Source organism: Lissotriton helveticus, chromosome 3_1 (assembly GCF_964261635.1).
Source record: "Lissotriton helveticus chromosome 3_1, aLisHel1.1, whole genome shotgun sequence".
NCBI lineage: Eukaryota > Metazoa > Chordata > Amphibia > Caudata > Salamandridae > Lissotriton > Lissotriton helveticus.
This window is the reverse complement of record NC_136061.1, coordinates 1,690,701,516-1,690,717,392: the sequence shown is the minus strand read 5'-3', so window position 1 is coordinate 1,690,717,392 and position 15,877 is coordinate 1,690,701,516. Positions and strand designations below refer to the sequence as shown.

Genomic DNA, 15,877 nt, shown 5'->3' with positions numbered 1-15,877 from the left:
TTTGCTGGATTTACATTTTGGAGCTGCTATAAAAAACTAAAATAGGCAGTTCCTTAAATTATCTTCCAGGAATGTGTTCATATATCAATCAGCCTTCTTAACATTTTGATTACAGGCCTACCTCTAGGAATGCATTGAGAAATGTGTTCAGTAAATATTGATTGATTTGTCACACTATTTACAATTTACAGTCAAACAGCATCACCATTAGAAGTGTACCACCGTTATCTTTTCTGATAGTGTTGTGCATCTCCCGTGGATTATAAGTAAAATCATCTGTTTCTGATCATATGCTGCAGAATTCAATAATAAAAATGGTTTGCTTTTATTTACATGAGGATACACTTGTTGATAGAACAGACGCTGTATCACAGTTACAGCGCATTTTCCTTGTTTGCATTAGGCACACCTTTTAAAAGGTGTGTCTGGTTCAAAGAAGGAAAATGCACTGTATTAGGATGAATGCACTCATGTGAAAAATGGAACAGCTGCTTTGAAGCCGCTCTGTATTTCACAATGCAGGCAGGGGCCCGAGGAGCACTTTGGTAATAGAGAAGGGGTTGCAAATGCTGTGGGCCCCCTTTTTGAATAACCAATAGTGCAGGCACACATAAAGCACCAGCACTATCGGTATTACAGAAGAGGACGCACAAGATTCTGCGGCCCCTTCTGTAATTCAAAAGTGCCCAGTGGAAACACAAAAAAGGCTCATATGCCCATTGTGCCCCTGGGGCACTTACGTAATACAGCCCCAAGGATCTGCACTGGGACTACATTATTCTTATGAATGTTTACATTCTTACCTGACAAGTATAATTTTACTAATGGTCAAGTCAGGCATTGCCAAGTTGGCAAATGGTTTAGTACTATGGTTCTTATCCTTTTGACTTCTGTGGCCGCCCACTTAAACATTACTGGAATCTTGGTAATCACACTGAGTCACTAATAAAAGTTGGGGCCCCAGCCGAATCAATTTGAATGATTTTAGCTAAAACAGTACACAAACATACAGAAATTCCTCAAACTAATACAAAAATTATTATATATTTTACTTAATTCACAAACACACAATCATTTCCAAATTTAATAGAGCCATTAATCATCCAAACTCTATTTTGTTTTATGCATGTGAGCTACTGTCACAAGGTAAGCTGTGCATACCAACTTAATTTGTAGTCTTCAATTCCAAATTCATTCAAATTTACAGAAAGTTTTTTAAGATTTTCGATTTTGCATTTTGCTTCTTTTTTTATAAAGAGTTTGAGGAACCAGGTTGCTGGTTGAGGGTGTGTGTGTGAGCCCCTTTTAAAGCAATAGCCTCAATCCTTGTAAGGGTGATACACAAAAAGTCAATCATTTGACTTGTGCTCAACCCAGTGGTAGCTTGGCACAAAAGCGGTTAAGCTTAACTTAGAGTTAAAGTATAAAAAATGTATGCAGCTCACAAACAGTAATAAAGTGAAAACACAACACGAGAAAAATCCCACACTTGTTTAGAAAAATAGAGTTAAAGGTACTAAATTATTTGAGAACAAAACAACAAAAATCTAATCAGTTGTACCGGAGATATGAAATTGCAAATATTTAAGGTAAGTTTAGCACCAAATTGCACAAAGTGTCACGGTTACCGGTTCGTGCATGTATTTGTGAAAGTCACAATTTCAGGCTGGCCATGATAGAGTGTGGGCTAGATACAGAGGCCAGGCTCAGGTTAGTCCTGCTAAAAAAGTTACCTTCGCAAAGTTTAGCACAATCAGTCCAGATCAAGGTGGAGGAGGCCTCGAGGAGCAGGGAGAGCATCACAGATGGTCCTCGCTGTAGCGCAGAGAGCAGTGTGGGTGTCAGAGATGGTCACTGCTGTAGCTTGAAGACCCTGCAGGGCATCACGGATAGTCATAGCTGGAGCTGTGTGATTGAGGCCACCTCAGGCTGACGATACTCTAGTCTGAAGTGCAGTGTAACTTGAAGATTCAGTTTTCCTGGACCTTCACATTGGTGGTTGACATGGGCAGCAAGAGCTTGGTGTGAACGGGTCAGTTTGCAGCCACAAAGAGCCCAAGCTTCAGGATTTCTCCTTTTCTTCTAAGATGAGCTCAATTGATGCCAAACCAAGTGTTCAGGTCCTGGGGAGCACCTCTTGGAAATGAGGAACTCATTCCAGTAGAGGCCAACAGGACACAGTCAGATCCAGCTGCAGATCAGGCAGATTCAGTTGTACTAGGTCCAGTCAAGTCTAGTTGCAACACGTCAGCTAAGCTCAAGTCTAGTTGCAACACGTCAGCTAAGCGGTTGCATGGAAGCCTCTGGAGATTGTTCTGGCCCTGTAGCTCAGAACAGCCTACCTTTGCAGTCACTTCAGCCTGAGATGAAGGAAGCAGGTCCATCCTTCCTTCTAAGACAGCAGGTCAGGTCTCTAGTAGATCCAGTGTAGCAGATCAGCTTGGCAGCCATTCTTCTGTAGTATCCACAGGTCAAGGAGTGTATTGACGAGTGGGTCTGAAGCTCCTAATTTTATACTTGGTGCCAGCTTTGAAATGGAAGAAGATTCTGGAGTTTTCCCCCAGAGACATGTCTGGAATTTACTGCATCCCTGTCTTCGTCCTAGGATGTCTAGGGGCACAATAGCTAGTCTGAAGTTCTTTATGGGTGGGGCAGTGCCTTTGAAGTACAAGTGTAATAGGTGATAGATGTGCCCCTCCCATTAAGTCAGGATAGCCCATCCCGCCAAAACCCTGTCCCACTATTGTGTGGCTGTCTGTGAGGAATACACAAAGACTAACTACCACCTACACCTAATCATGTAACTTAGAAACAGGCTACATACACTAATTGGTTAGGACAAGAAAATGCCATCTTTCTCAAAGTTGCATTTTCAGAGTTGTCTGACTTTCCCATTAAATTGCAATGTCTTAGACACCAAACATGGAATTTGCACTTGCTCCCAAGCAAACATTTTACATTTAGTAAATGTAATAAGGTAACCCAATGTTATCCTATGGAATTGGTAGTCCTCACAGTAGTGGAAAGCAAATGGGTGTGTTTTTCTCTACCACACCTAAAATCTAAAAACACATGTCTAACTTTTGAAATACAATGTACCCTGCCCTATGGGCTGATTTCAGACTACCCTACATGTTATATATGTGTATGAGGGGGGTGATTTAGGCTTGGCAAAAGATTCTTTTGCCAAGTCAAAATGACAGTTTAAATCTGAATGCAGGTTGCGATATCAGGCATGAGACATGTTTGAAAAAGACTTCTTCAGTGGACATCACCATTGTACTGCAGGTCCACTAGCAGCATTTAATTTGCAAGTCCTGGGCACATGGAATACCCCTTTACTAGGGTCTCATTAGTAATTTAAAATGCCAATCTGGTATAAGCCAACTTTTACCATGTTTAAAGGAGAGAACATAAACACTTTAGCACTGTCTAGCAGTGGTAAAGTGCCCAGAGTCCTAAAATCCATCACAACGGTTTCAGAATACAGGAGCAGTGAAGGTAAAAGGTTTGGGGCAGACCCTGTGGGGCGAGCCAGGTCCTACAAAGAGTTTATACATCTGTTAATATTATTAAATTTTTTAAGAACTTGTGGACCCCCCCTTAGAAGTTGTCGTGGACTCCCACTTGTTCCCTTACAACAGGTTGGGAGCCACTGGTATTGTTGATGATTAACTGCATAAAAGAGAATCATGAGACAAAATCAAAAAAACGGTATGTGGTATTCCATGTTCTGCATGTACTGTTACCCAACCAGGAGGCAAACACAGAAGAGGTCAAAATGAAACTGTGGTTTGGACAGACATGGATGCTCTGGAATGATACTGAGGATAGGGGATAGTTGACAAGTTAGGACTTTTTAAAACACAATGTGTAGGATTAAGCATGGGAAAAAGGGAGAGAGAAAGAAGAACACAGGCAGTTCTGGAAAAACGGTTAGTAGGGTGAGTGTGAGTAAAGAAAGCAGGGCTATAGCCATATTTCGAAAAAGAAAGGGGGCAATGGTTTCTCCACCTCTGTACAAACAGTTAATAAAGGATAAACAAGAGTATATGTACTTTAAAACCAAGAAGTAAATGAAAATGCCAATTATAATTAGTTGAGATGAAAACAAAAGGTGGAGATTGGGGCACACTCTTTTAATTGTACAATGATTGAGGGAGATTTGGAAGGGAATATTCATGCTGGGCTGACATTCCTAATTTAATATGGAAATATTAACCTCATTATTGCAATTTAACACCTGCCTTTCCTACAACTGTAGAAATAGTTTGAGGATATTTGTTTTGCACAAACATGAGTATTTCATTGGTCTTGTTTGTAATGTCCCAAATGAAAGCATGTGCAATATACCCAAAGCAGCTATCTTTTTAAAAGATTGACACACAACATACTAATGTGTATCAGATGTGTAGTATACTAGTGTACTACAGATAGGAATCCATTTCTTGATCAATATGCTTTGCTGAGTCAGAACTAATCACAAAGAAGCATAGCCATGTGCTACCTCTTGACAAACCAAAGAGCATGACATCTAATGGTACTTGCTGTGACATTGAGTGATTGATTCTCCGTATGCATTAACCTCCCCTGTCACTCTGATCAGGTCGAGTATAGGCCTACTGTGAAACACTGAAATAGTACTGTTTTGGTAAAGAATGATTGACCCTGTTTGGGTTATATATTGAAGTTAAAATGCCTATGTCTGTTAAGTTTGCACTTTTATTTCTTTCTTCCTTTATATAGGTAAAAGTTAGAGTTTGTCCCCTGGCCTTATATGTTTTAGTTCTTGCTCTATATCCCCTCTTGTCATTTTATCCGTGTTGTGTTTACTGGAACTTCATATAAACTGCATATGTCAAGCTGCTAAGCTGTGTTAACAATTTAGGAGTAGATTTAAATATTTTCTACCTAGATGAACGCTATTACTCAAGACTTTGCTGTGTGTGAATTTCTGCATCTTATATCCTCCACTCATTGACAATGGATCACAAATAAATGCCAAGAGATGGAATTGTGATAGCAACAGACCAAGGCAAACAGAATACGGCAACCATATTAGTTCACTTCCAGTAACATGCATCACACCATTGGCAAAAGCAATTAATTCCTCATGAATAGGAAGTTTCAGAAAAGATTGATCACAATATATAATTTCAAGTAATGATGACTAGAATCAAATTACATTCTGACATCTTATAGATACTACTCTTCCTGGCAATTCTTCATGTTCACTAAGCATTTATTATCTTTTGTTTTTAGAAGCCATTGTCCAAACTATTTTTTTAGCATGGTATATCTAAAGATACATAAGATAAAATAGATAAAAGAGGTGATTGATTTTTAGATTGCCTCAGACTTAAAGGGCATTCATTCACATCTGCATTCAATTTATATTTTGACCCCGGGCTAGAGAATCACCTGGGTAGGACTCCTAAAACATGTGCCATCCCTTTCCTATAGAGTTCCTGTTTACAGCAATCACATTCATCATGCTATATACTAAAACAACCATTCATAATTACATTAGAGGAAATGCGTATGCTGAATAACAAAACTTGTAATTTGGTTGTGGGTCCCTGACTACTATCCATTTAACATGATTAAAATCCGGGGGTGTTTGGAATACAGACACACATGGAATGGTAAAGGAATATGGTTCATGTATAATTTCAAGCAGGAACAACATTAAGTATATATTTTACTACACAAATCGATGGTAAATTGAACACTGAGAGATTTTTACATTACATTAAACAGTTTGAGTTCATTAGTGGCTCTAGCTACATCACATATAGATCACAAAAAACATCTTCAAACAAATTCTTCACAACATTCGACATGCAAAATGTATGTTACCATAATCTGTTTGTTCTCTTATGCAAGATTTCAGAAAATTATCCAGGATGTCAATTGTCCTACTGAAGTTACATGGATGAAGCCAAAGAGGCTAGGAGTAATAAGATAAGCTGCTTTAATCAAGCCCCATTTTGGATTTGCCAAGGAACATTTCAAAATGTTTAGAGCTAGATTGGTAAACATAGACTTTATATACAGTTTTTTAAATTGGAAGGGAACTCAAACTCTAAGTTGCGCATTTTTCTTGGTTATATTTCACTCATATAGTTCAATTTGACTACTAAATGCTATATGTACAGTACTGGAAACAAATAGAATTTTCCAAAAATTATATTAGTTAGTGTTAAACTGTTTGATTTTGTGAGTATATTACATATTTGACCATAGTGCACTTCCTGCAAAACAGGAAATATTAATAGAAGTTAATATTTGTACTAAGGAAACAAATGTATGTAATGTTGGATATCCACTGCAATTTTCACCCTTGTTTATGTTATGGGACATATGTTTTACTATGCATATGTAGTTTTCACAAATATGACACATTTGGGATACAATTAGCGCCTGAGGTTTGTACAATTGTCTACACCTGTGTATGTGTGTCAAACCCCACATGTACAATGTCCTGCTCCAAAATGCCCCTCTGCTGGACATACCAGCACTCTTCTACTATAATGGAATGTATTGGCTAGGGCAGTCACCACAGAACTCTTTTGGGCTTGAGTGGCAGTGGCAGGAATCAAGCTAGGCTGGCATCGGGTGTACTTGAACAGAGTACTTTGCATCCAGATCAGGCCAAATGGGAGTCACCTACGGTTGGCTTTGGGAGTATTTGGGCAAGTTTTGGTTTGAAGTTTTCTCAGACAGTCAATTACGTCTGATGTTCCCAGGACAATGAACAGATGGAGGGTTGGATGGCTGGCAAGCAGTGCCAGTGTCCTGACTATCCACTATATTTCTTAAAAATGCAAATTGCAATTTACAAAGTATTGCAATCCTTAATTTTAAAATTGTCATGCAACAATGACTGCAACACTGTACACATCTTTATTCTAAATACCTTAAAACAAATGAGCATGGGTAAACAAAGCTGGCATGCCCCAGGGCCAATACAGATACTGCCAATGGAACTTAAATTAAACTTCACTTATAATGAATATATATGCAACCAGTGTTTCTTTACAATAAAATTGGAAACATTAAGAATGACCTTCAACTTCATGCTCCCAAAATCAGCATCTTATGTCTCTCTTTATAATTCCTTTTAAGAATTTCCAAACTCTCTCAATATAAAAAATTGGTATTTGATTAAAAAGAATAACATAGGGCCAGATGTAGGTAATGAAGATTTACCGATTCTGAAATACCGTATTTTACTGATTCGGTATTTTAGAATCGCTAAATGGGATGTAGGTATTTATTCTGTAAGTATTACCGAATCAGTAAGATTCGGTAATTACCAAATCTGTATTTACCGATTCGGTAATTCCCATTTAGTCCTATGGGCCTGGAGGCCGATAGGAATGAATGTGAATTACCGAATCGGTAAATACCGATTTGGTAAAAGGGGGAACACATTGAATGGTGGCAGGGTGTCACTTTGACACCCTGTGGCACCCGATAATCGTGCTTGCGTGCACATGTGGCACACATACATGCCCTAAGGGCATGTATGTCTGCCATATGGCACAGTTGAAAATGCATAGATTTGCATTTTCAAAGGCATTCAGTATTTACCACCAACTTATAGTTGGTGGTAAATAATGAACCCTTAAAGCACTCTTAAATGTGCTTCCTACGTGCCATTTACCAATTCGGTAAATTCCGAATCGGTAAATCATGATTCGGTAAATATAGAATCGGCAAATACCGATTCGGTATTTACCGAATCATCACCTACATGGCAAATGGCTCAATACCGGTCGGTAAGCCTGAAATGTACTGAACTTCGGGGTTACCGACCGGTAATGAGCCACCTACATCGGGCCCATAATGCCTTAATGATTATCCCCAAAATGCAGTTCACATTTGTACTAGTCTACACCACTCTAATGATCATACTTCTCTTAAATTAGCATAGGAATTTGTTTATCAAAGAGTCCTGAATATTGTTTCCCACAGTTTATTCCTTAAGTGAAAGTTTGGGTAAGGTTTTCAGCATCCATGATAAGTATGTTAACCATTTACTCAAGTCGTCCAAAGAGAACAAACGTCTTACTTTAGATTAAATTGCTTTTATGGTAACATGAGCATTCTCCAACTCAGTTAGCTTTCTTTTAAAGATTAACTTAGAAAACAAAGATTAAAGAACCATTAAAAAATCACCCACAGTTTTGTTAAGCAGAAGCCAGCATGATGGATCTATGCGTTTAGTGTTTATCAGTGAAGCATGCATTGTTGAGCAGGTCAGATGTTTGAATCCAGGAAAGGCTAACTTTCATCCTTCCAGAGGTCAGTGGACAGAGCCCCTGCTATGAACAGTGCTTAGGAAAGGCAGATGGGCAATATGATTAGTTTAAAAGCATAATAGAGACGGTTATCATAAGTATTAAAAGATTTTGCTCTCAACAAGTCAGGACCAGCCCTTTTGACTAAAATGATGTATTTTATCTGAGATTTAAAGCCATTTTATTACAAAACGCTTATTTAAATAAATTTGTTGTTGTTTCAACCTTCACCATGAACTAAACTAAGGCTACATTTAGACTTAAAATACTGAAGAAGGGTAGCAGTACTTCAAAATAGAAGGCACTTGGGTTTTTAGGCATCAATATTTGGAGCCAATATCAAGTATTATTCTGTTATTTAATATAGTTTTAAAATGCCCAGGGTGGATATTTATATTTCATCCAATTGAGTGTCTGAGACTTGCACATTTCTACATCATACACCTCGTACATAACATATTCCATCTGCAGTTATGTTTGTGCATTTGGATACATTTCTCACCACTGTTTTTGATCTGGAATGCAACTCCATTTCAAATGCTTACATTTTAACTACGGCAGAACAGTATACCTTGACAATCTTCCAAATAGATTGGCAACATATGTTTGTACTGTACAATATATCCGTCTTTGAATCAGATTAGGCCTGATACACTTTCAAAGGACACCAGTCGTGTACATATCTTTTAAACTGTTGTACATATTTTACAGGACTGCTTCAGGTGAAGAAAAATCTAGTTCTGGTGCTTATGACTCAGTTGAAAAAAAGATTGGGAAACACATCAAACTAACAAATATACAGTTGTGTCTAACTTATCAAATACAGCTATTGTTATTAGTAATATATCTGTATGAAAGTGATTCTTACTTAACAGATTCCATCAGGTAAATAATTTGAAAACATATTTCTAGTCACTTGACCATTCAAATAATTATTTATTTAACCCCTTTGCTATTCTGAGGCTATGTACATTTGCAATGGTTTGTTCTTATTTATTTTAACAATGTTCTGCGTTTTCATTGTCTCCTTGTGTTCACCATATTCTGATCTTTTGATGAATGATTCATATTTCCAGGTCATTTATTAAATTTGCCCTGTTTGTAACATTGCTTATGCTAAATGAATCACTTGATATATATGATAAGATACACACTATCACTCCATCACCAAAGAGTTGTGTCCAGTGTTGGAGAACAACACAAAAAATTGAGTTCCTTCTGAGGTACAGTATAGTGGGAAGTATTGTGCTCCTTATTGTAGTTGGTAACATATCACTTTTGCCCCTAAATCCTTATTAAATCAGGGGTATTTTTCTTGTTCTAATCAAACAGATCTTCTGTTTCATGAAATGCCTAACATGTAAACTATGAAAATAAATGCAACAGCTTGCAGATTGTCATTTCTTGAAAACACTTATGCATTTAATACGAGACAGTTTTAAGCTGATACTTGAGACTGAAAGGGTCTAGTTAATTAGGAAAAAGATGTCTGCTATGCTTTTCTGAACTACAGAAGCATATTAAGCATTTTAATATTATACAAAATGACAGTGAATTATATCAGTGTCTTTCTCCCAGCAGTTTTAGTTCTTCTGCAAATAGTTTACAAAGTTCTCATCATTCTAATTTTAAGCCTAAATACAAAAATGTGCAATTTCTTTTGACCTCTTCTGAACTTTGAGTTCTACATGTTTGTCTCACACTCTGTTTACTTATTTATGAATGAACTTAAACTTAATACAATCCACAGTGGTAGCTTGAGTTAGGTATAACTCAGGTCAGAGCTGTTTGTATCTACATGGGATTATTGTTCAGCCAAAAAGATGGCCAAGACTCTGAAGGAGATTCCAACAAACTGCAGTAGGAGCTTTAGGATACAATAAAATTATTCACAAATTAAGGAGGTGGTATTAGAAATGGAAGCTGAATCCCACCAAGTAAAATATTGTGTTGATAGGGACCTGATAAAGTTGCTTGAAGGGACTACTGAATAATTTATTGCGAAAAGCCAGAAAAGTAAGCTACAAAGGTAAAAGCGAAAGACCTGAAAAACCAAAATGCAAATTTTGAAGATAAGAAAAATCTTGGATTCTTTAATTGTCACAAACAAGGAAAGTTAATCTGTGACATATTCCTGGTTTCTCCAGCTGAAGGGTGGGGTAACATGAGCTCCAGCTCCTTTCCGCAAGGAGAAATACATTAGTAAAAATCACATTTGGCACAGTCATAGAATGCACTCAGCACTCGTTTTGTTTAATGTTTTATTTATACAGCAAGAGTGTGACTATAAAAGTCAATAAGTTGTGGTTCTTGAGTTGGCTAAGAATTGACTATGGATTAAGGCACTGTAAAGAATAAACACTTATGCAAACACCGGTAAAATATATCAGTCTTCACCAAAAAAGGATGCCAGGCCTCCACATCTGTAGAATTGAATAGCCTTATCTGGACATCCATCACCAATGTGGTCTACCATAAACAGGGTCTACAAGGTTCCCCTATTTTGAATTATTCCATGGTAAACTAAACAGAAGCATTCAAATATGGAGATCATTTCAGATTTATCAAACCCTTGAAGTTGCTTGAGTTGGAGGTGTGTTGAATTCTATATCTACCTCTCCAAGTTTGCCAATAAAGAAAACATAGTTTTCTTCCTGTAGTCCTTGAAAGGAAGGTGCAGAAGCAGTTATGTATGATGTTAAATATTGCATTTTATTGTGGCACTATTAGGGATGTATAATATGTAAAGGGCATTGCTTATGGCACCCAGCACATGTCTTGAATCCCACCTAGATACCACAGTAGTTTTGACATTCATTAAGAAAAAAATTGCCCTGAGCTATTCTGGGTGATGCAAATAATTGACAACATGCATTGTGCTGCAAGCCTTTTGTTATCCCACCCTTTTCTGGTAGGAGGGTGCTATGTTACATTATCTTATGTTATTTTAATTTACTTTTGCATTGTGCAAAATGTTCACCACTGAGGCACCTCTTAGTACCAAAAATAATTAAGGTCCTTAGAGAGTGTCTCTGAAAAACAAGCCAGAATCAAACTTCCCAATGTGGGATAAATAGAAAGGATGAGTTTTGCGAGCATGCCTGAACTGAGTATGAACGCTAGCTGGAGTGAATTCCACAGCTGTGCAGCACTAACAAAAAAGCTCCACTGCCTCATTTAGTGTTTGTGTACATAGGAACAAGGAGAAGTGCTTCATCAGCCGATCTCAGATTTATCAACGGTTTGTGATCTGTTGCATAACTTTAACGATGCTAGTCGAGTTTTTTTTTTTGTTGCTGATCACTTTATGTTCTCTCTTAGAAAGCATCATACTAATTTAGTCTGGGTAGTTCTTTTTAGCAGGAGGAGTTACATTCACTATACATGACTGGGAAGGGTTCTAAACTTTAAAGCTGTATCACAAAACAGTTTTGATTGGTGGGATTTCATGTTCTTGGTAGTAAACTAATGCAGCGCATGCTCCAAGTATCTTCTACCACCATGTTATGAAAACAGGAGGTGGTCATTTTTTACAATGTAAATGTAATGTAAATGTAATGATTGTCATATTAGTTCTATGATTTTTAGTTGCGGTGGCGATGTATTCTGTTGTTTTTGTGCTGCTGTGGGTTTTGCGGTGTGGTATTGAACTGTATGTTGTTAGGTTGCACCGCAAAGGTAACAAGCATTGGCATAGTCAATATGTCTCGCCATTGGGACCTTATAAGTGTTTAGCCATCGCTATTGGCTCTGACAATGAGTTACTAGTGAGGACTAATGCACCTTCTGCAAAACATTGAATGGCATATGTTTGTTTGTAGTTAGGCCTGATCTGCCTTTCATCTGCCAAAGTCAGATTAACAAAAACAGATGATTTCAGTAAATATTTATAGTGATACAAATTCGCAAATCTGTCACGGCAAACGATACCTAGCAAATGTATGAAATTAAACATATTCGCGCCCTGTGCTCGGGTTAAGCAATCGGATGTCACTCTTGAACCAAAACAACTGATTTGTGAATTTTGCACTTTCACAATGCTGGGGTTCCGAGCCATGCACAAGGGTGGAATCTTACATCATTACTAAAAAGAATCCCTGTTTATATATCAGCACAAAAACAGCCTCCGCACACACTTGTATTTCCTTGCACAGTTCATCTAACAGCCACGCTGAGACTAAAGCGAATACCGTGCGCAGGTGTATAATGGCCGCTGCCACCGAGGAATGAAGGGGAAGCTGCCACGCAGCATGACACTTCTTCTGAAAGGAAAGACCAATAATACCACCACAGAATCCACCGAGCAGCCATCACTATGTTTTACTGGAGGGATATTTGGAAACTCCTCTCTCTTTTTTCATGATGTCACCATAGTCTCGCTATCATCTTCGCATTAGAGATGTTAGTATTTGCTGCTCTCTAGTGTCCGTACATACATTTGCTCAATGCATACTTCTAATAATGCTCGGTTTCCATCCCTATTCTAATCAAATAATCCCTACTACCATAGTTAGTAGGAAATTGTTGCGTTTCTCAGTCCCTGTAAAGAACACAATCTGCCATCAGTATAAAATGGGCAGCGCATGTAAACAAGGGTGCACCTTTTCAAATATACACTCATTCACAAAAATAAGCATCGCTCCACTGGCCTGGGTTGGCATGTCACAAAATGAATACCCACAGTAAAATACAAGTCCTAAACAAGGGCGGTCACTACAGTGAAAGCGACTGCGCTGTGTTTAATTAGAAACATGATCCACGACAACCACAACGAGGAATGCACCTGCCAGCCTGCGCGCTGCTGCCCACTCCCGAGAGCAAAACGCTGTTGGAGTTAACCTTTGGAGAAGAGGTGGGATGTGCACCCACCTATGGCCATTAGCGTGCTTTCAATATAGAAAAACACATGCAAAGGCCAATCCAATGTGTGGGAGGAGTCAAACCCACACGGAGATGCTATGAGTCCTCACAAGAAGCATCCCATAGCGCAGCGCATGCACGCTGCACTAGGCTCGACCTAAAAAGCAGCACATGCCTTGATAATTGTGGAAGAATCAGTAGACCATACCATATAAAGTAAGCACTCGTACCGCTAAGTCAAGATGGGTCTCTGCCACAGTTGTGGGCTGACCAGATTCTTAAAACGTTGAAGAGTCGAGCAGCACTTTTTTACCACTTTAAATAGTGGTAAATGGTTGCCTATCTAAATAACTTAAAAGGGATGTGCTGCTTGTGCCTAGAAATGTAACAGCAGTTGTCGATAAGTGTAAAATAAACAACATACCATAGAATAACATAGACAAATCGCCATAACATAACAACCCAAAAACATTACAATAGACAGCAACAAACCATTGAAAAACAGAATGCCACAAAATAACCGAAATATAGCACAACATCTCATTGCAATAATGCACTTCAGAAGACAGCGGGACAAAAAAATAACAGACCATCACCACCAAAATAAAAAATATCACAGACAAATATGTACAAACATTCTTGTCGCACTTCTCTATCTACAGAATTTTGTTTTCATAATATGGCATTAAACGTTTTTGCCTCAATTACTTGAAATATCTCCAGTCATTTTTTTGTTGTTTTGTAATTCGGCCTTGTCTCAACTAAGGGGTCCCACTGCTCGCTCTATTGTGATACTGGCCCATATGCTCGTAGCTGTGCACGTTTCCTAGTTTTAATCAATCACCACTATGTCCGTTGTTCGAAAAGATATATTATAAAGCATGATAGAAAAACTAAGTAACAAACATACCATGCTGATTTTTATGTTAATAAAATAGATTAAAAAGTGCATTCTCATAATTTCTAAATTACAATTTCGAAAGCATTTCAGAACTTCAAACGGTTTACCTGGTTCTGCAGTCATAACTCAACGTCCATGTTCTTTAAGTTCCACTATAAATCTGATATTTATCTTGCAAATAAAATGTGCCCTGCAAGTGTTATGATGATGCATACATAGCTTAAGGAGTCGAATTAACTCAGCTGTAAAAGAGCAATTACGTTGGTGCCAAAAGAGAAGCCAGGAAGTCAAAGGATTTAAATCTACCCCATTTTACTCAAAGGCAAATGGAGTTAAGAGGACAATTATTGCTGAAAACAAAATGAGAACACACGTACAATAAATAATGTTTTATCGTCTCTTTTCTGCAGAAACCCATGGAATACGGGGACTTGCCGTTGACTGGATATCTCACAATGTGTACTGGATTAGCTCAGAGTTTGATGAAACGCAAATAAACGTGGCTCGGTTAGATGGCTCGCTGAAAACATCAGTCATCCATGGAATTGACAAGCCTCAATGCCTTGCGGTTCATCCAGTCAGAGGGTAACGTATTTTCACATATAATGGCCATTATTTAACATATTGTATTAAAAATGTCCTTGTTGGAATGATAATGCTTTAGGAGTAGCATGCAATAAGTGATGGTTAATAGGCTGTGATGTATTATTCTCCAAATCTGAATTCATATTAACATTTTCCCCTCTCTTTAGCATAAGAGACATTACATCAGTCAGAGAGGGTGACTTCCCGAGGCAGGCGACCTCATAGCTTTCATTTCAATGCAGACTTTGGCCCCTCTCCGAGACCTGCATTTGCAACTTCTTTCGTGGCTGTGTTCTGGTGCTGAGGGCACAGAAATGGCACGATATCACTTCTGTTTCAGCTCAATTGCGTAAAGAGGATTCCTTTTCCGCAGAGGCCAGTTCAGGTAAGAGCAGTGGAGCAGTGGGGCCGGATTGGGGGAATTTCGAAAGACGACGGAGAACAAAAATGTATTATTTATTCAATTTATCCCCGTGGTCATCTGTCGAATCCCCCAACCCGGCTCACCAATCTTACCTGCATGGGTCGCTCCTGTTCCATTAATACAGGAGACTACTTCTTACTTCAAAAAAGATATTATGGGCAGTTTGATTTCACCTCTGCCAAAATCTCCTCCTATATCCACAGACTTGTAGTAGACCACTAATGATAGTAGTTGTATGTTTGAATGCAGTTGCCATTGGTAATTGTGCTAAGCATCAGCCTACGCTTGTTGTGCAAGGGCAGTGCACTATTTGATTTAAAGTGCGCTGTAGGGCATCATCGTGGACATCATCAGCCTTCATGTAACAGTGATGAATCTAGGTCAAAGGGTTCCGGGTTCCGTCACCTCAGTTCCTGTAAATGCATTCAAAGTTTGACAGGCGGCTCCATCAATGTGATTGAGCCATGCAGCAAACTTTCAATCGTAAAGTGGAATTTTTGTTTGAAAATAAAAAAAACAATAACCCCCTCATAATGAGAGTTTTCTTCCGGCAATTGGGGGTAATTTTACAGTTTGCCCTGTGCCTTACATTCAGGCTTTACCTGGTTGCGACGGGCAGTGAAAACTGGCAATTTTTCCATCCACTCTAAATAGAGTGACCATACAAATTGCTCAACCTCAGAAGTCCCTTAATCTGTCAGACCGTTGAAGGTGTATATCAACGGTGAAGATGAAGTAGTCTCCGCTGTCAATTTACTGATTGTCTTGCCTGCTCTAAATGAGGTGGGCGGATCTTCAGTT

The 15,877-nt window shown here is 38.5% G+C and overlaps 1 protein-coding gene across 1 annotated transcript in view; it reads left to right on the top strand.

The window, feature by feature from the left end:
* LRP1B (LDL receptor related protein 1B) overlaps window positions 1-15,877 on the top strand; it is a 3,812,342-nt gene that overhangs the window by 2,141,080 nt on the left and 1,655,385 nt on the right. Inside the window, exon 30 of the mRNA XM_078683424.1 lies at window positions 14,478-14,652. Within this exon, the coding sequence (XP_078539550.1) occupies window positions 14,478-14,652 (175 nt within the window). The remainder of the gene's footprint in view (window positions 1-14,477; window positions 14,653-15,877) is intronic.